This window comes from Zingiber officinale, chromosome 11B (assembly GCF_018446385.1).
Source record: "Zingiber officinale cultivar Zhangliang chromosome 11B, Zo_v1.1, whole genome shotgun sequence".
NCBI classification, from domain to species: Eukaryota; Viridiplantae; Streptophyta; class Magnoliopsida; order Zingiberales; family Zingiberaceae; genus Zingiber; species Zingiber officinale.
Window position 1 is genome coordinate 88,028,945 of NC_056007.1, and position 20,476 is coordinate 88,049,420.

General features: G+C 39.0%; 2 protein-coding genes, 1 long non-coding RNA gene and 3 other non-coding genes across 7 annotated transcripts; 1 reads left to right on the forward strand and 5 right to left on the reverse strand.

Annotated features, from left to right (window-relative positions):
- Positions 1-7,759: 7,759 nt before the first annotated feature.
- Positions 7,760-7,833, reverse strand: TRNAI-AAU. The gene has a single exon. It is a non-coding gene; the product is annotated as a tRNA-Ile (tRNA).
- Positions 7,834-7,899: 66 nt separating this feature from the next.
- Positions 7,900-7,973, reverse strand: TRNAI-AAU. Its single transcript has one exon. It is a non-coding gene; the product is annotated as a tRNA-Ile (tRNA).
- Positions 7,974-12,731: 4,758 nt separating this feature from the next.
- Positions 12,732-12,805, forward strand: TRNAI-AAU. Its single transcript has one exon. It is a non-coding gene; the product is annotated as a tRNA-Ile (tRNA).
- Positions 12,806-12,863: 58 nt separating this feature from the next.
- LOC122034168 (bidirectional sugar transporter SWEET4-like) lies at positions 12,864-13,594 on the reverse strand. Its single transcript, XM_042593292.1, has 3 exons — positions 13,545-13,594; positions 13,088-13,337; positions 12,864-13,022 (listed from the first exon to the last, which is right to left on the reverse strand). The coding sequence occupies exons 1-3, from the start codon at positions 13,592-13,594 to the stop codon at positions 12,864-12,866; spliced, it is 459 nt and encodes a 152-aa protein (XP_042449226.1).
- Positions 13,595-15,174: 1,580 nt separating this feature from the next.
- On the reverse strand, positions 15,175-15,816 carry LOC122033526. The gene is made up of 2 exons (XR_006126571.1): positions 15,600-15,816; positions 15,175-15,458 (listed from the first exon to the last, which is right to left on the reverse strand). It is a non-coding gene; the product is annotated as an uncharacterized LOC122033526 (long non-coding RNA).
- A 542-nt stretch (positions 15,817-16,358) lies between these two features.
- Positions 16,359-20,456, reverse strand: LOC122033523 (ankyrin repeat domain-containing protein 11-like). Of its 2 annotated transcripts, XR_006126569.1 has the most exons (6): positions 19,401-20,456; positions 18,351-18,458; positions 18,047-18,156; positions 17,454-17,824; positions 16,709-16,818; positions 16,359-16,637 (listed from the first exon to the last, which is right to left on the reverse strand). XR_006126569.1 is itself a non-coding variant. In XM_042592568.1 (4 exons), exons 1-4 carry the CDS (start codon positions 20,284-20,286, stop codon positions 17,774-17,776), a joined length of 1,155 nt encoding a protein of 384 aa, XP_042448502.1. In that variant the 5' UTR covers positions 20,287-20,456; the 3' UTR covers positions 16,940-17,773. The 2 variants fall into 2 exon arrangements, 1 of the variants encoding a protein (XP_042448502.1); XM_042592568.1 differs by lacking the exons at positions 16,359-16,637; positions 16,709-16,818 and having other exon boundaries at positions 16,940-17,824.
- Positions 20,457-20,476: the final 20 nt, after the last annotated feature.

The window sequence follows — 20,476 nt, forward strand, 5'->3', positions numbered from 1 at the left end:
TACTAGGGCTTCCTTGCCTAGCTACAACTAGGACTTCCTGCCTGATGTCTGGTCCTCTTGATCCGAACATAGGAGCCCCCACTTTTTTTGTACGAGGTCAATATTGTACTCAAATGGTTCAATCAGACCACAGCTCTTATGCACAGTCGGCGATTAAACCTTCTGGCAGTCCGGGCTCTGATACCAATTGTGTAGGACCGTTGGGCCGGCTAGAAGGGTTGGTAAATAACCTATCAATTAAAAACAAACAACCCTTCCTCGAACGATTAAGCTAACACTTGTAAAATGAATTAAGCAGATAAATAAAAGCATAAAAGAAAAGACGAGGCACCAGATGTTTACTTGGTTACAACCGATGTGGTTGTTAATCCAAGGAAGATTAAGCTCAAAAACTCCTTCAGGCGGAGAAGCCTCTTACAGCGTTTAGGCACAGAAAACATAAGCTTAACTACAACTAAAGCATACAAGTGTTTGGAAATAGAATGATCGTGATTGTTGAAAAGCTTCTGGACCAAGGCTATATTTATAGCCTTGGTCGGGGCGCCTAGAAGGGTTCCGGGCGCCCTAGGGGGGATAAAATTTATCCCCCAACGTTTGGATTGAGTCAAAGCTCGATCCCGAAAGTCACTCCGGCGCCCGGACAGCGCCGAGCCAAAAGTCAACCTGTTGACTTTTGGTCCGTCTCTTCTCCGGTTCACTCGCCCGGTCCGGGTCTTTCGCCCCCGCTTGCTTGGGTGATCTCTAACATCCGGAATAGGGCTCACCCAACCCATCTTCCGGTCTTCTCGAGCGTGCTTCCTCCCGTCTCGTCCCTCGGAATTGCTGCGTGTCCCTTCTCGAGCGTACTCATCCGCAGACTTCGCCCCTGGTCGCACCCCGTGCCCATCTCGCTAGCTGCGCCTCTTGCTCCCCGAGCAATCTTCCACTCCGGCGTGCCTCGGAACCACCGCACTTCCTTCTCGTCCGGTGTACTCTTCCGCAACACCTCGCCCCTGCACCCCATGCCGTCCTTCTCGCTAGCTGCGTCTTCCGCTCGAGTACCTGTGCTCCTAAGCTCCTGCACACTTAGACACAAGGTTTAGAAACAACACAGGACCTTACTTAACTTGTTGATCACACCAAAACAACCTTGGGGTTCCAACAATCTCCCCCTTTTTGGTGTGATCAACCCAAGTTAAGCTAGGGTCAAAAATAGATATGAAATTAAACAATTTATTGCAATAATGTGCAACAAGATAGAAAAAATTAAATTTCAAAAATTTTTAATTTTCAATTTGTACCTCCCCCTAGACTTTTACTTTCCTTCTCCCCCTTTGATCACAATAAAATGGGGTTTTAAAATTCTAAGGGTTTAAAGACTTAGAGAATTTTGAAAAGTTATCTGTTAAAATATTTCTAAGTCAACAATAGCTTTTTGAAAAGTTTCTAAGTTAAAAAAAAACTTTCTAAGCCCAAAAGGACTTTTATGCAAAAAAATTTAAACATTAAAAAAATTTCTATGCATTTATTTATTTATTTAGTTCTTAATTCTATTTATCAGAAAGTTTTAAATTTCTATTTTAACTTATCATAATTTCTTAAATCAATCTTTTTTAGATTTAACGCCACAAAGATTATACATGCAGAAATTTGTATCATGTTAATTTCTATTATTTTTTGAATTTTAACTTCACAAAAATATTCAAATAGCATAGATTCTAACTTGATAAAAATTTTCGACAATACAAAAAATTCTTTCGGCAATGTGCAAAATTCGTTTGAAAGAATATTTTGTAATTTGCAAGAATTTTTTAACAACAAGAATTCTAATTTACAGGAATCTATTAACAATAGATTTCTTAATCCGAAACACCTTTTCAGTGACTCAATTTCTAAATCACAAAATTCTTTTGAGAGAGTAATTTGTAATTCGGAAAAATCTTTAGATTCGGAAAAAGTTTTTGAAAAAATACTTTGTGATTCGCAAGAATCTTTCGTCAAAACATTTTGTAATTCGAAATTTTTTTTCGATGATTCAATTTTTGATTCGCAAAAATCTTCAGGTAATTTGATTAATTGAACCAGTTGTTCAGAGGTTCGAGTCCATACCTTACTTACCTCGTCGGCCGTTGGTTCTCCCCCTGTTGAATTACTTTCTTCCGAAGATTCTCCCCCTTCATTGATCTCGAGATGTACTTCGGCTGTTGGGGCTGTCTCGGTAAATTCTTCCGTCTCGGATTCTTCTGATGACGGCTCGATGTCTATTGAGGGGACGACTTCAATCAGTTCTTCGTAGAGTTTTAAGAACTTTTCCCAAAGTTCTTTTGCGCTGTTGTATTCGCCAACTCTTTTAAAGTCTTCGTTTGGTATTGCGGTTAAAATGTGAAACTCTGCCCGACCGTTTGCCATTGACTCGTCACGTTGCTTCTTGTTCCATAGGCGTAGATCGAGTTTTTCTCCATTCGTTGTCTTTGGTGCTTCATAACCTGTTTTCATTATTAGAGAAATACCAATATCAGAGTTAAGAAATACCGTCATTTGTTGCTTCCAAGAAGCAAGCTTCCCCTCGAATGCTGGTGGGTAGTCGCTAACTCCGACCATTGTTTTGTTGCTTCAGATGGCGGTTAGTCCTTCTGAGGCGTACTCGGCTCTGATACCACTTGTAGGACCGTTGGGCCGGCTAGAAGGGTTGGTAAATAACCTATCAATTAAAAACAAACAACCCTTCCTCGAACGATTAAGCTAACACTTGTAAAATGAATTAAGCAAATAAATAAAAGCATAAAAGAAAAGACGAGGCACCAGATGTTTACTTGGTTACAACCGATGTGGTTGTTAATCCAAGGAAGATTAAGCTCAAAAACTCCTTCAGGCGGAGAAGCCTCTTACAGCGTTTAGGCACAGAAAACATAAGCTTAACTACAACTAAAGCATACAAGTGTTTGGAAATAGAATGATCGTGATTGTTGAAAAGCTTCTGGACCAAGGCTATATTTATAGCCTTGGTCGGGGCGCCTGGAAGGGTTCCGGGCGCCCTGGGGGGATACATCGAGTCAAAGCTCGATCCTGGGAAAAAGTCACTTCCGGGCGCCCCCGACAGCTCCGGGCGCCCCGGACAGTTCCGGGCGCCCCGGAGCCAAAAGTCAACCCTGTTGACTTTTGGTCCGTGCTCTCTTCTCCGGTTCAGCTCACCTCTGGTCCGGGTCTTTCTGCTCCTGCTCCGCTTGCTTGGGTGATCTCTAACATCCGGAATAGGGCTCACCCGAACCCATCTTCCGGTCTTCTCGAGCGTGCTTCCCTCCGACTTCTCGTCCCTCGGAATTGTCGCGTGTCCCTTCTCGTCCGCCAGCGTACTCATCCGCAGACTTCGTCCCTCGGTCGCACCCCGTGCCGACCTTCGCACTAGCTGCGTCTCTTGCTCCCCGAGCAATCTTCCGCTCCGGCTTTCGTACCTCGGAACCACCGCGCGCACTTCCTTCTCGTCCGCCGGTGTACTCTTCCGCAGCACTCGTCCCTCGGACGCACCGCGTGCCGTCCTTCTCGCTAGCTGCGTCTTCCGCTCGAGTACCTGTGCTCCTAAGTTCCTGCACACTTAGACACAAGGTTTAGAAACAACGCAAGACCTTACTTAACTTGTTGATCACACCAAAACAAGCTTGGGATTCCAACAAATTGTAGGATCAAAAAGAATTTAGATATCTCCACAATGGCATGATATTGCCCACTTTGGGCCTAAACCCTAATGGTTTTGCTCTTGGGCTCTACCCAAAAGGCCTCATGCCAATGGAGATATCTTTCTCTTATAAACCCATAATCTTTTTCATGTGTTTTCAATGTGGGACTATGTTTGCAACCTTGCAACCCCAACATTTAGCTCATTTGAAGAACTATATCAAGTCCTTGGGCAACATTACAAGGGCGGTAATCGAAAGATGAAAGTCTGATACCTTGGTATATCTAGCTTGATCTACTTTGTATAGGAAGCCTGCAATAAATGTTGTTATGAGAGAATCCCTCTTGATATAGAGTGGATATTTCAGAAAATTCAGATCCATGCCCATCGATTCGTGGACTTATCTTTGGCATAAAACCCACCTATGCATATAATGGTGGTTGATTAAGCAGGTTGTTAATTCTGGGCTACTGGAAATGACCATGTTACTGCTCATGTAAGGCAATTAATGCTTACATTGCTGATGATGGTACTATTGGATTTCACCGTGGCTTGTTGCTGTGTCCGTGTGATATTGTTGCAGATTTTGGACTGCATGAAATCACCGTGTTGTTGCTCATGTTCGGCAATTGCTTCTTACATTACTGATAATGGTACTGCTGGATTCACCGTGGCTTGTTGCTGTGTTCATGTGATTTTGTTTAGTTTCATGGTGATTGATTTGTAACTGTTTAAAGAATATCAAAGCCCAAATGTGGACTTTGTACGTGTAAGGTCACTCTTGACTTATGTTTGCATGCAAGATAGGTGTGTCGTTATCGCAATGGGTGTCATGTACCCATGTCATGCTTCTTAGTAGGTAGGGAAGAATTGTTGAATGTAGAGTTTACCTCAACTATAGGGGACTAAACTCATGGATATTTTGTATGTATGACATGCAGTTTGAGAGTCTTTACCTCTCAAACAAGATTTATACATGTATCTATTTTCGTGAAAGAGCTCTTAGTATGTCAATCCTTGCTATGTTTGGACCTGACAAGTTTCCCCGTGTTTAGTCAAATTAAGTCATAGACTCTACTCCTGGTGGTGTCCTTCCGTCAATTCCTTTAAGTTTCAGCCTTGCGACCATACTCCCCCCGGAATCCAAAGACTTTGATTTCTCATAAGGTATCAGCGGAGTCCTAAGAGCAACATCCACCAATCCCTGGTCAGCATCATTTCTAGTTGAGACTAGGACAGTATTTGATCATCTTCGAGCCCCCAACTTTCGTCTATGATTAATGAAAACATCCTTGGCAAATACTTACGTAGTGGTTTGTCTTTTATAAATCTAAAAATTTCACCTCTGACTATGAAATATGAATGCCCCTGATTGTCCCTTTTAATCATTACTCCAATCCCCAAGGCAAATACAATAGGAACGAAATCCTGTGATGATATCTCATGCTAATGTATCCAGAGCGTGACTTGCTTTGCGCTCTCTAATTTCTTCAAAGTAATAGTGTCACATGCACGACCCAATCAACTAAGACCAGACACGCATCATTGGCAGAAGGGATGAGACAACCGATGCACACAATAAGACGGACTGATCGACTCAACCCAAAGTCCAACTATGAGCTTTTTAACCGCAACAACTTAAATATACGCTATTGGAGCTGGAATTACTACTACTGCTAGCACCAGACTTGCCCTCTAATGGATCCTCATTAAAGGATTTAGATTGTACTCATTCCAATTACCAAACTCAAAGAGCCCGATATTATTATTTATAAAAATCAGATTCTTAAGATATATTTTATTTCTAAAATAAAATTATGACACTATTATATTGTTAATGTCATATTCATGTCATATAGTTGTATTTATTATATCATAAATTATGTCATGCGTGTGATGTGTCATATCATTATTTATGTCATACGTGTGATATGTCATATCATTATTTATATTATGCGTGTAATGTCATATAGATAGTATATTTGTATGATGACGATTAGACTTAAATCCCTTACGTTAAATATTAAAATTCACACCTTCCGTTAATATGGTAAGAACCAGAGTCTAATTTCTTATTTGGATTGTTAGACTCACTCCAAACTCGATCAAAAATTAGATATGTTCAAACCATTGAGATATAATCTCGTGATTAATGTGTCAACTTTAACTTGAAGCATTAGCTTATTAAACTCACTTCAAGGTTAATGTAGATATAAGTGAAATTGGGTTATATACATACGATGTATACTTGTTAATGAGTTAACAACCCAATGTTTATAAGAATATTCAATTAGTTGATAGTATAATATGATAATTATGTATAAACAACAGATAATTGGTATATTAGATATCTACCACTATAGCTAAGAATGACTTATTTAACTCACTTCAAAGTTATTTTTATTTATGGTGGATATCAACCCAGCTGAACAAAAACTTACGCTCTCCCGAATTCAAAATAAGGGCTTTTAAATTCGATGATTCTTAAATGTAAGTAAATTATTTACATTGTAAAAATCATCTCTTTCATATTTTCTTGATTTTGTATTAATGACATCTTTAAATTTGCATTCTATTTTATACTCGAACAAACTAACCAGGTCAAACTTTGGACTGGCTTAGAAATCTGAGAATTGTTCTCAAAGTTGAAAAACTTGCATATGTCCTTTACGAGCCTCTTCCCACAAGTCTAAGAGATGATACAACTTCAGACTAATTGTTAGTACATTAGAAGCATATGACTGATTCTGAACTTGCTAGTTGAATCATGCTAGCCTTGATGACTCCTAAGCTACAAAAGCAATATGAGTATATGAATGCTTATACTATTATCTATAAATCTTCATAAGCTTTTATATGAGCAAGCTAGATCCGAAAGATTCGAGATATCCAAACTTCTCTTTTGCTCAAAGCTGTAGGAGGGCTCATCTACGATGCAATTTGTACTGAAGACTACATTGAGTGATTGGGATCACTCGGTTTTGCGATGAAAATGAATTAAGTATTGACTTAATTGTGCATAGTGTATCCAAAAGGTATTCATAGTTTATGATGAATTATCGAATGAATAATTTTGAATCCATCATTCCCAAAATGATCGACATGCTCAAAACCATAGAGCCTGTGATCAACATCATAGAAAATTGTGATGTTAGTTAACTCTTTTAAGAAAAGTTTTAAGAGGAAGTCAAAGCATCAAGCCAAAGGGAAGAAGAAGACTAAGAAAAAGAACCGACACTAAAGGGCTCATTCTATCATTGTGGCAAGATATGACACTGGCGAAGAAACTATAAGATCTATCTTGAGTCATTGAAGAAGAAGTCAACATCTGATGCTCTATCTATTTTAGATATTTTCGTTATTGAATATCATACTATTTACTCTGATACTTGGATATTTGATACAGATTATGGCTCACATATATGATATTGGATATGTTCAATTTCATGAAAATTTATATATATCAAATTAAAAATTTTAAACTTGAGTTACATATTACAAGTCATTGGATTTTCTACTTTAATTTTATTTTTTTCCTTAACCCATGAGCCGACTTGTGGATCTAAAATGAGGTTTGTCTCAGTTGTCTACTTATACTGTAAAATGGATCTAGAATCAGGCTTGTCTCATTTGTCTACTTATGCTATAATTTATACATTTTAAATGAGTTGTGCTTTGGGTTGCACCATGGAATAGGTTGAGACAACGCTTTTGGCATCGGAGACGAGGAAGAAAAAAAAAAAACAAGGTTTTCAAAATGATTCAAAAAGGTTTTCTAAGAAACAAAATTTTACTTTATTTTTTTAAAATCTATTGAACTAAATCCTCACATGAGTCTTGTTTTTTTTTTTCCTGCTGCCAATTATGTATTTGAAAAGCCATTTAAAATAAATCACTTTACTCTGAGGGGAAAAAATAATCCACAAATTGAGCATCGATATTAAACAGAAATAAAGTGGCCTCGGACGGACGACTGCACCAGAAGGCCTATCTATAAAGCGGGTGGGCCATATCGACATCTTAATGGGCTGGCCCAGTAATATATTAATTGTCTACAAATCGAAAAAAATAAAAAAAAAATTAGGTCTGCAGCAATAAAACAAATAATGGCCCATGCAGGTTTCGAACCTGCGACCTTCGCGTTATTAGCACGACGCTCTAACCAACTGAGCTAATAGGCCGATGTAATTAATTGTTAAACATAGTAATAAATACTATTTTAAATTCAACTATTCGGAAAAATAACATGGCCCATGCAGGTTTCGAACCTGCGACCTTCGCGTTATTAGCACGACGCTCTAACCAACTGAGCTAATAGGCCGGTTTGTTAGTCGGACTTACAATTGTTTAATATTCGTTTTTTACTTTTGCATAAAGCAACCGAGTAATTGTGGCACGCATTGGTGAAATATGGGTGTTTGTTGGTTTAAATTAAAATAATGTTAATAGTATTTGATAAATTTATATTTATAATATTTTAACTTTGTTTGACTTCTTTGTATGCCAACTTAAAATTCTAAAATTGAGCTCGATGCCCTTATAATTAGGAATTTTCTTTGCAAAATTTCTACTCATCCAACTATTATTTTTTAGGATTTTATTATTTACTTGAAATTAATCTATTAATTCTTTTTATGTCTGGACCTAACAAGTCTCCTCGTATTAAGTCAAATTAAGCCACATGCTCCATTCCTAGTTGTGTCCTTCCATCAATTCCTTTAAATTTTAACTTTATGACTATACTCCCTCGGAACCTAAAGACTTTGATCTTATCATCTTCAAGTCCCCAACTTTCATTCTTAATTAATGAAAATATCCTTGGCAAATACTTTCTCAGTAGTTTGTTTTTTATAAATTCAAGAATTTCACCTCTGACTATGAAATATGAATACCCCCGACTATTCCTCTTAATAATTTCTCCAATCCCCAAGGGCAACATAATAGAAATAAAATCCTGTGATAATATCTCATGATAATGTGTTCAGTGCGTGGCTTGTTTTGAACACTCTAATTTCTTAAAAGTAACAGTGTCACATGCGCGACTCAACCAACTAAGACCAGACACACATCATTGACAGAGGGGACAAGACGACTGATGCACACAATAAGGCGGATCGATCGATTCAACTCAAGGTCCAACTATGAGTTTTTTAACTACAACAACTTAAATATATGCTATTGGAGTTGGAATTACCGTAGTTGTTGGCACCAGACTTGCCCTCCAATGAATCTTTATTAAGAGATTTAGATTTTACTCATTCCAATTACCAAACATAAAGAAGCGGATATTGTTATTTATAAAAATCAGATTCTTAAAACATGTTTTATTTTGAAAATAAAATTATGACTCTATTATATTTGTTAATGTCATATTATATGTTATATAGTTGTATTTATGGTATCATAAATTATGTCATGCGTGTGATGTGTTATATCATTATTTATGTCATAAGTGTAATATATCATGTCATCATTTATATTATGCGTGTGATGTTATATAGATAGTATATTTATATGATGACGATTAGATCTAAATCCCTTACGTTAAATATTAAAGTTCGCACCTTCTGTTAATATGATAAGAATCAGAGTCTAATTTCTTATTTAGATTGTTAGAGTCACTTTAAACTCGATCAAAAATTAGATATGTTCAAAACATTGAGATACAATCTCTTGATTAATGGGGCGGCTTTAACTTGAAGCATAGTTTGTTAATTCCGTCGGTGATTACGGCTAGTTAACGGGCAAGCTTTAACAAATTTAAAAGATAACGGGTACGGGCGGAAACCCACCGACGGAAACATACATCCGTCGGTGAATACCGACGGAAGTTGATTTTCGTCGAAACTACAAAACCCTAAACCCGGACCCACCGACGGATATAATTCCGTCGGTAATGTTTACGCCTGCACCTATTAGCTGAACTTATTTACCGATGGAATATTAATTCCGTCGGAAATAAACAAAAACCTAAACCCAGATCTTGCAAATCCGTTATCTCGTCGCGCGGAATTCCGACTGAATATATGACCGTCGGTAATTACCGACTGATTATTCAAATCCGTCGGTAATTATCGACGGAATTAGTAATTCCGTCGGTAGTTGTCGACGGATACATAATTACGTCGGTAAATACCGACTAACCTAATTTCCATTGGGAATTACCGACAGAAGTATATTCAGTCGGTATACGTCGACAGAGTTTTGATTCCATCGGTAACCCTGTCGTTAAACACAGGCATGTTTGTAGTGCAAGCCAAAGGGAAGAAGAAGACCAAGAAAGAAGAACTGACATTAAAGGGAGAGCAGATCCTCTAGACCGCTTTTCACGGTCCAGGGGATGGTTCCTCCACATGCATTGGTGGAATAGATGACCCACATTCATAAAATAGGTGGGGATCATTCATCCCCACCAATGCATGTGGAGGGGCCATCTCCTGGACCATAAAAAGTGGTCCAGAGGATCCGGTCCCGATTAAAGGGCTCTTTCTACTATTGTGGCATGATGTGATACTGATGAAAAAATTACAAGATTTACCTTGAGTCACTGAAGAAGAAGTAGCATCCGATGCCCTATCTGTTTTAGGTATTTTCATTATTGAATGTTATAATTTTTACTCAAACATCTGGATATTTGATATAGGATGTGATTCACATATATAATATTGGATATGTTCGGTTCCATGAAAAGTTTTGATCGGTCACAAGAGTAAATCGGGAAGCGCTTATAACGAGCGACTCATCAGCCTAGCATTCTTACGTTAACCGTTCATTAAAAAAAACCATTAATTCTCCATTAAAAAGGCGCCTTATTGTTGCATTATCACTTAGGGTGTATATATCCTCAATTCTTTTTTTTTGGGGGAAAGCGGATGTAATATGTGATGTTTTACCAATCAATTATCTATTGGAGCTATCAAACGGGTTAACTCATAGTGAAGTGTATCGACTCATAGTAAGTCGATCATTTAACGAGGTGAGGCAGGTCGAACTGTCATTTTAATAGATTGGAAATTTCTCAATCTAACCCCAGACGGATTATTGGTTGGACGGATCAATCCATCCATGAGTCTATTAAAAGATTAAAGTTTGAATTAGTATTGAATTTTCTACTTTAATTATAATTTTTTTCTTAAAACAGGAGCAACTCGCGGATCTAGAATTAGGCTTGTCTCAGTTATCTATTTGTGGTGTAATTTATACATTTTAAATGAGTTGTGCTTTAGGCTGCACCATGGAATAGGTTAAGACAAGGCTTTTGACATCAAAGCTCAGGAAACAAGAAAAAAAGGTTTCAAAATAACTCCAAAAGGTTTTCTGAGAAACAAAATTTTACCTTATCTTTTTAAAATATATTGAACTAAATCCTCACATGAGTTTTTTTTTTTTTGGCCAATTATATATTGAACTAAATCACTTTATTTTGAGGGAAAAAATAGTCCACAAATTAAGTTATCTATATTAAACAGGAAGAAAGTGGCCCGCTGAAGACCTATCTGTAAAGCAGTAGGCCATATCGACCTCTTAATGGGCTGGCCCTGTAATATATTAATTGTTTAAAAAAAAAAAATAAGTCCGCATAAAAAAGAATTGATGGCCCATGCGACCTTCACGTTATTAGCACGACGCTCTAACCAACTGAGCTAATAGGCCGATTCATTAGTTTGATTTACAATAATCTAATATTCTATTTTACTTTGGCTTAAAACACCCGCGTAATCGTTGCCCGTATTGGGTGAAATATGAGTGTTTGTTGGTTTAAATTAAAATCATGTTAATAGCATTTGATTAATTTATATTTATAATATTTTAAATTTTTTTACTTCTTTATATGCCAACTTAAAATTCTAAAATTGAGCTCGATGCCTTTATAATTAGAAACTCTTTCTTTGCCAAATTTCTACCCATCCAAGTATTATTTTCTAGGATTTTATTATTTGCTTGAAATTAGGATTTCACTTAATATCATATATCCAACTTATATCGATTAATATTAGGACAACCAATTCAGTGTCACGAAAATTTTTTGTCGGCCTCTTGTATAAATTGAAAAATACTCACAGTGAATAATTCATCCGTCTAATATTTATAGATCAACCGTTCATGAAAAAAAGTTTAATTCATCAAAACTCATAACTAAAAAGCTCTGTCTCTCTATTATATCTTTTATCGATGATATTATACAAATTGTATATTTAAATTGTCAAGTTTTATAACTCAATGAACATGTTGATCTAACTATGAGCTGGGTTCCTTTAACCCGAGCTAGTAACTAGGTCAATGGATTGGTTATCCATTGACCTGATAATCAAGCTTAAATCGTAATTGATCCAATCATAGGTGGGTTATGATTATATAATAATAAAAAAATAAATTAATCAGGTGAGTAGAGCTGTCAAACGGATTGATCAGATCAATTACGATTTAGGCTTGATTATTAGGTCAATGGATAATCAATCTATTGACCTAGTTACTAGCTCGGGTCAAAGGAACCTGACTCATGGTTAGATCAACATGTTCATTGAGTTATAAAACTTGGCAATTTAAATATACAATTTATTTAATATCATCGATAAAGGGTGTAACGGAGCCCGGGCACGACAGAGCTTTTTAGTTGAGTTTTGATGAATTAAATTTTTTTTCATGAACGGTTGATCTCTAAATATTAGACAGATGAATTATCTACTTAGAGCATTTTGGGTCGATAAAAAATTTTCGTGACACTGAATTAGTCATTCTAATATTAATCAATATAAGTTGGACATATGATATCAAATGAAATCCTTGTTTGAAGCAAATAATAAAATCCTATAAAATAATACTTGGATGTGTAGAAATTTGGCAAAAAAAGTTCCTAATTATAAAGGCATCGAGCTCAATTTTAGAATTTTAAGTTGGCATATAAAGAAGTAAAAAAAAGTTAAAATATTATAAATATAAATTAATCAAATGCTATTAACATGATTTTAATTTAAACCAACAAACACCCATATTCCACCCAATGCGGGCAACGATTACACGTTGCTTTAAGCCAAAGTAAAGACAAGTATTAGATTATTTTAAGTCCAATTAACGAACCGGCCTATTAGCTCAGTTGGTTAGAGCGTCGTGCTAATAACGCGAAGGTCGCAGGTTCGAAACCTGCATGGGCCATTATTTTTTTTCTCACTAAAATAATATTTTTTGTTCTATAAGGAGCCTTCCTCTAATACTATAACTGGGCCAGCCCATCAAGAGGCCTACTAGTTTCAATTGCCCAATTGTTGACTTCCAAAGCTTCTTTTTCCTTTGACCCCATTTCTCTCCATCTCCACGTCATCGGTAGCGAGAGGGGCATGAACTCGACGCTCCTCCTATGAATCACCTGCCACTGCATAATTAATCACTTCATTAGCCATTAATTACTTAATTAATTAATTAATTAAACGTACGTACCATTAAGGACAACGGAGCGGCATACATGGCCGTGCCGAACACCACGCAGAGCACTCCGGCGACGAGCCTTTGGGTGTCGCCGTGCAGGGCCTCCAGTATGAGCCCCGCGATGCTGCCCGCGAAGACGAACTCTCCGACGAGGGCCGCTAGCGAGCGGAGCCAGGCTCCTCCGGCGGAGAAACTGAGGAGGACGAGGACGTAGGCGAGCTCGATGAGGAAGCCGGCGCCGTTGATGATCAGGATCAGCGTGCTGTGTAGAGCACCCACAGCATGCAGTTCAGCATCGCGCAGGAACAATATTTTGATCAGTAATTAAGCGAATCTTACGCCGGCGAGAGGAACAGCACCAGAGAGGTCACATTCTCTGGATCAAATTAAACGATCAAAATGATGAACATTGAAGAAACAGAGTGACAATTACCTACTTCACAAAAAAAAAAAACTGAATCTTAATTACCGACCTACAATTCCAAATACTGTGCGAACATTGTCAGCTGAAGGAGGCATCGTGGTGATCAGTAATGGTGGGGCGATAAATGCATGAGTGAAGGCATTGGGGCTTGTTTAAATAGACGAGAAAGCATGAAAGTTTTGTGTTCATCGAGTGAGTGAGTGATTGATAGGTAAGTGGTGAGCTGAATTAACTATTGTGTTAATGGGCTCTGTTTAACTCGGGCACAAAAGTCTCCTTAGGGTTTCCTTTTGAGAACGATCAAATCATGCGCAAGGGTGACTTTAAGGACCAACCTCTCCAAGCTCCTCCAACTTCCCTACTTCGAGTTCAATAAATTATAAGTCTTGTTCAAACAGCCAATAGTACTATTATGAAGTTATTATTATCATCTTAGCATCCAACTCAATATCATTGATATTTATCTCGTCCGACAATTGAGTCAGATGGTGGGAGTCAGTGATGAGGATGAGAATGTTGACGAGAAAAAGACTTTGACCTGGGATTGGAGGAGGCACCGTAGGCTCTAAACCTTCAAGCAGAACGAGAGAGGACGGTGGAAGATGGTACCCGGACCTGCGCACACCACAAACAACTCACACAGGGGTGTTAAAGTGAGAACTATGGAAGAGATCCCTGACGCAGACACTCAGACGCTCAAGTAAAAAAGAGGCCGAGCGAAGTGTTCCACCAAAAAATATAATTGTAGTAGATGCGTATATATATAAGGGTACCTGGCTAATTGAGATGACTTCTCTTTTTATACTGCCCCTTATAACCTTCGTCATTATGAGGTATTAGGGTATTTCAGGTAATAGAGAGTGTACGATGGACTCCCATTGGATAGAGGAAAGTTCCGCTTCTTGCATGTCACTGAACATCAGAATATTCTCTGACGAATAGTCATTATTCTTTGACAAGTAGTTGCGATTCTTTGACGATGTTGTCTCCTGACAATAGACCGATAGACGCTTGGACCGACCGACGCTTGAACCGACCTAGGATAAACTAGGAGTTGTGTCCAAGAGAAGTGGGAGATTGAGCCCTAGATACTCGATCGGCTAAGAAGACGACCAGTAATAAACTGGGAGCCGTGGTAGGAGAAGTGAACTGAGAGGTCGGCCAACGCTTGGGCCAACCGAGAGTAGACTAGAAGCCATGCTAAAAGAAGAGACTAGGCCCTATTCAGAGGATAGTGGCTCAATAAGACATGTACTATTCAATCGGGACCATTACTTCTTCTTGACTCTTGACTCTTGACTCTTGACCGCGATATTACCTTGACTATTGTAATTAGACAAACAAATTTGACGATGGGATCGATCATGCACAATTTGTGTATGACATATACTAACTGGAATTTGCACTCTCACTTTCATCTTTTAGTTGTGAACATGCAAAGAGTGCTTGATTTTAAGTTGGAGTTGGAATGGATGGTTATTTTTGTTAGCAAGTAGCAAAAATATCCAAGGGAGAAATATATTTTACCGTTCACTGTCTATTTTTTTTCTTTCTTTTTCTGATAAAAAAAATTAAACTCTGATTCTCTTAGTTGTTCTACTGAATAATTTCTTTCAAAGATCTTTTAATGCCCCCAACAAGTATTAATTGCTTCTTCCTACCTTTAGAGAGCAGATTTCAGGATGATGGATTATCAACTTCATCACTTTTGACACTAGATTTCCGAATACTTGTTGCTATCACCTCCAAGAAAGGGGGAAAAAAATGAAAAGAAAAGCCTTGATAGACCTTGCTGCTATCAGTTCTTGTGAAGGTACAGTCATAAGCTCCTGTGCATTTATCTCAAAGCTAGGGACCCTTTCCACCTGGCTTGCCTTTCTTTCGGTCATGTTTGGGGTTTGGTCCTCCATTCTCATAATCTAGGATGAACTCTTGCAAAGCCCTTCTCATGTGCACATACTGAGAAAGAAGAAGCAACAACAGTATTTGAATCAGAAAACATGCGAATGGGAAACATACCTAACTTGGAGTTGGACAAATAATCTATAGAACAAATTAAAGGAGTTAATATCCTTCTACAATGCTCTAATCTCACTGTACCTTGGTCATCATGTAGGAATGTTGAGTTCCACATTCACGACTTCGAATCAAAGGCATCATACATGAAGATGTCTCAAAGAGGAGAAGTAGCACAAGGATAGTGAAGTAGGCTTGGAGTCTAAATGCCATGGTTGCTCTCCTCAACAAGGAACCAACCAAGGTCTCTTTTATGGTTGGCAAGGGCAAACCTTTCACATGGTCCATTAGCCACGATTGACCTGCACAGTAATCATGAAATCCATTAGTTTAGTTGGAAGTCAACTGCACTGAGTCAGCTACTTAGAGGAATGCTGCTTGAGTGTCTGTTCTCCACTAACTCAACAGTCATTGGATCACTATCAAAATAGTTTCCTTCTGCAAAAAGGCTGTGAAAGTTGGTTGACCTTTGGCCAAACTATAAAAACAAAGTTCAAGCAAGGGATACGTCTCTGATTGCACATAAAACTAGAACTCCACCACTTAGTAATGTGTTCTATTTCTTTATTGCTGAAAACTTTCTGGCATGTTATGTGAGCTACTGAAAGGTGGTGTTTTTTTTGTTGGCTAGGGTGAACATGCAACAAAGCATCTCAGAGGCAGCTGAAGATCAACCACACAAAGTGGAACAAGCAAAATCTGTTCCCAGCACTTTGCATCACAGTAGTAATATACTAATCAAGAAATTCTAAATTTATCAAGTTTATCACTGGACGCCAACTGCCTTTCAGTTCTCAAGAATAAAAATCTGTAAGATCTAAACATGGAACAAACAATAAGATCTATGAAATATCAGCCATAACTGATTAACTGGTCAATAATTATACAGACAAAAGATCACAGTGGTTGTGCCAATCATTCATAATCAATAGCAAATATTTACACACGGTTAGCAGCACAGCGATGAAACCATGCCCTTCATCATCGTCGTCGTCATCCTCATCGATGCGCCGTGACAAGCGTCTCGACGAAGCGCAACCCGTCAAACCTTGGAGCGAATCTTTCTTCAGTAGACGCCGACGGCGGCCGTCGTCGCTGCTGTTCTTGCCGCGATGCCAGCTCCTGCTCCGGACAAATCAATATGTGCGGATTAGTGTTAATTTGATGGAGTACAGTACGTAACACCAAATTACCTGGCAACTTGGAGCGTGGGGTTTGGCGTCGGAGAGGGAGGCGGTGGAGTAGGAGGCTGCGGCGGTGATCACCGTCGAAGCAACTGTGACGGCACCAGAACCCTTCATGCCTGTAACGGATTGAGCAGGGAATCAGTGATGATGTATAAATAGTATGAAGCTAGAAGACAAAAAAAATCTAACCGACTTGAATTATAATCACAATTAAGTTTTTTTTCCTTTTGAAAATAGTTTATTTAAGTGGCAGAGAGATTGATTTTGCTATTAAAAAAAATGTGGAAAATAGGCGAGCCAGACATTTCTGCAGTGGACTACGGTGTAGCTACGTTGGCACGCTCAGCGTCTCATGTAGCAGGAACATTCAAAACTATACCATTCTTTTCAACATGTTGATTTTTTAACATGTAATTCTCTTATAAAACAAAGTAACCTGCAACAATAAGTAGATTGAAACAAATAAAAGGGGAAGGCAGAGGAAACTGAAAATTTTCTTGTTAATTAATTTCTGGAAACTCTACAGCAAAGGGGAATGCCAAGTAGAATTACAAACTTGAATGTCTTGGCATGCATTTCATCTACACTAATATTCAGGACTGTTAAAACAATTGCCATGTAGGCTTCATGAAACCTCATGGGTTAATATCGTTCATTGAGATCATTGCTTAAGCCGATCAAATAGCCTGCTTGTTAGTGATTGATCAAGCATACAATTTTGGGCAACTATCAAATCCGAGAGATCTCGTACCTTGCAATGAGTAGAATGCATGTTTCATACCCTTTGAGGTTGATCCCATATGGCTTCGTTCACGGAAAAGAAGGAATGCATCTCTTTGACAACATCTAATCTCAACTTCGGTTCATCTTCCCAAAACTACACATGCCCGAGTAGGCGGCCATGTTTTGACTCTTTTTCATGCTTTCTTTTCTCTGCGGAACCATAGTTCTTCCCGAGCGAGAAAATTTAAATTTGTTTATCTTGGTTTTGCAGAGCCAGGAGATTGGTTCAAACCATAAGAAGACAACTTGGTGCAATCAGACTTCACAATATCAGTTCAGAGTACAAGCCTACTGTAGTCGGCCTTGCTGTACAGAAACCGGCGGCCGAATATTGTCCTCCTGCAAAAGATTAATATTGTCCTTTACTCAGAGATGCAAAAAACTATAATTGCTACTCAGATGCTTTTATTTGATTGTCTTATGGGGTACCCCATCACAAAGATTCATTTAGAAGATATGAATAACAGGATCACAGAGGAAAGAAGTTTGTAGTTAACAAGTGTTCCATTAGAATGTAAAGGATCATCATGTTTATGATATTTGAGTTGAGGGTTTACTTACTCCAATCTTAGTCACACAACAGCAACAAGAACATCTTACTGACGGAGCTCCATATGGGTACATCAATAGGACAGAACATTTGCCACACTTCACATTGCCAACCTGATGGGCTACAGATAATACAGTTTCTGTTAATAAGTCAAGTTGTAAAATTTCATTAAAATAATCCTCCATATGATACAATCGATGCCATCATTCAAGTTCCAGGTGGGAGAAAATATTGAGTCGATGCAATAAATAAATACTGAACCTATAACAAATGCCGAAATCAACTGAATTCAAATTGCAAAAGCAAGTTTTATACCTTCCAGCACAAGATTAATTGTCTGACAGCAAGCACATTGAACATAGATTGCACCTCGAGCATAAGAAAGCAATTGCCGACAATTTCCGCATGCCATTTGACCCATTTCTGGATTGAGTATTAAACATCCAGATGTTATCAGGAATGTAAGCATATTTAAAAAGTGAACAATTTCCATGAAATCATTTTTTATCCTAATAACCATCAGCTTATGATGTGGATGAACAATATCATAAATAAAAACATAAGGTTAACAGTTACCATAAAGCAATTTTTTCTATGGTAAATCTGTAATCATAATAAAGTTTAGAAACCAACAAGTTTCAAGATCCAACAAAACTCATTAAGCAAAAATTGATGTGAAGATAATAACAAGTTAATGCGCAAAAAGTATCCACTAAAGCGGATGCTACATGAATATTGATTTAAATTCACTAGATAATTAATTATTGGCAGTTAGACAGCTAGCTGAAAAGGAGATGATTGAACCAAACATTTTCTAGGAGACTTTGAGCACAGATATTAGATACTTAAATACTTTCAACAATTCCTCTAACCACATGATGAATTGCCAAAGTATATTAACTTCAAGATTAAGTTAATTAATCATGATATGCTCATGAATTGCTCTCCCCTAAGGAAGATGTCAATTGCCTGAAAATACTATCCAATACATCTCTTATTTTCTAGCCAATTGAATTGGAGTCCACTTAAAAGAGGAATAAGTAGGGTGGTGCCCAAGAGTTCCAATACTTTCGTTGGCAATTCCATGATTTTCTGCAGCACTATGATTCTCAGACAGCACGATCAAATTTGACCTTATCACAGAACCCACGCACTAATAGGACTTAAATTAAGGAAGAGAAGAATGGAATAATGGATTCTTCGCTGTATTTCAAAATATATGCGGAGCATATAAGCAAATTATTATCATTGTTGTCTACTCCAACAAGCAGATTATGGTTTCCAGCTTTAATTGAACTGAGAAATAAAAAGTGATATTGGAACATGCTTCGAATTCACTCTAAATGAATGGAAAAGAAAACCGACCTGGAGATTGCACAGGTGGAGGTTGAGGTTCAGCGGCGACTTCAAACGAGGGTGGAGCTTCTTCGGACGAGATTGTCACCAAATCCATTTCCTTCGGCTTCCGCCCAAGAGGAGCATCTCCATCTCTCCCACTGACTGGGTTCCTCTCCACCGACTCCCACCCAGGGGGATCTTCGTCAGGGCCAGCCACTGGATCCTTTTCCTTGGGCCCCCGCCCGAATGGAATATCGTCGTCTGGGTAGCACATTGGATGATGCGGAGCTTCTGCGACTGCGGCACCACTCACCGTGTCCCTTTCCTTCGGTGCCCATCCAGGTGGAACATCCTCGTCTGTGACATCCATCGAGTCCCTTGCTTTCGGTGCCCATCCAGGTGGAACATCCTCGTCTGCATCGCTCATCAAAGCCTTTTCTTTCGGCTCCCATCCAGGCGGGACATCTTCGTCTTCCCCACTTATCGAGTCCCTTTCCTTCGGCTCCCATCCAGGTGGCACATCTTCGTCTTCGTCGTTCATCTCCTTCGCCTCCCTCCGCCCAGGCCGACCATCATCTTCTGAGCTGCATCCGGAATGTTTTGGCATCGGCTTCAAATGTGGCGCGGCGGCATCTTGAACTTGGCCAATCATCGAGCACCTACCCAGGGAATTCCATCCTGGCGTAGAATATTCGTCATGGGCACTCGCTCGGGCCACAGCCTCCCATCCCGGTGGACGATCACCGCCATCTGGGTCAACCATCGAACGCCTTCCTCGTGCTTTCAACACGGGCAGTGCATCTTCGTCTCCGCCAACCCTCGCAGACGCGCAATCCCCTCCAGGTGGATCACGGTCTGAGTTCCCATCCTTCATCTCCCACCCGGGCGGAATTTCATCGTCCTCTCCGCCCATCGGATCGCCTTCCGATGTCCGGCACGTCGAAGCCTTACCTTCCCACCCAGGAGGAACACCGCCGACTGGATCACTCACTGGAAGAACTTTTACCAAAAGATATCCTCCGCCGTCGCCGCGATCGAGCACCGCAGTTCACCGATCGGCACGAGCATCAAATACACGATTAGGACTGGTTCCATCGGCCCAT

Bases quoted from the DNA above. Each gene is read 5' to 3' on its own strand.
- LOC122034168 (XM_042593292.1), bottom strand. From the start codon at position 13,594: ATGCCTCCTTCAGCTGACAATGTTCGCACAGTATTTGGAATTGTAGGT. The intron at 13,338-13,544 runs GTAATTAAGATT...TGCTCTACACAG, and splicing joins GTATTTGGAATTGTAGGTCG to CACGCTGATCCTGATCATCA. The intron at 13,023-13,087 runs GTACGTACGTTT...TTAATTATGCAG, and splicing joins CCGCTCCGTTGTCCTTAATG to TGGCAGGTGATTCATAGGAG.
- LOC122033523 (XM_042592568.1), bottom strand. From the start codon at position 20,286: ATGGGCGGAGAGGACGATGAAATTCCGCCCGGGTGGGAGATGAAGGAT. The intron at 18,459-19,400 runs GTCGGTTTTCTT...TACTCAATCCAG, and splicing joins TCCACCTGTGCAATCTCCAG to AAATGGGTCAAATGGCATGC. The intron at 17,825-18,046 runs GTAAGTAAACCC...AATCTTTTGCAG, and splicing joins GTTGTGTGACTAAGATTGGA to GAGGACAATATTCGGCCGCC.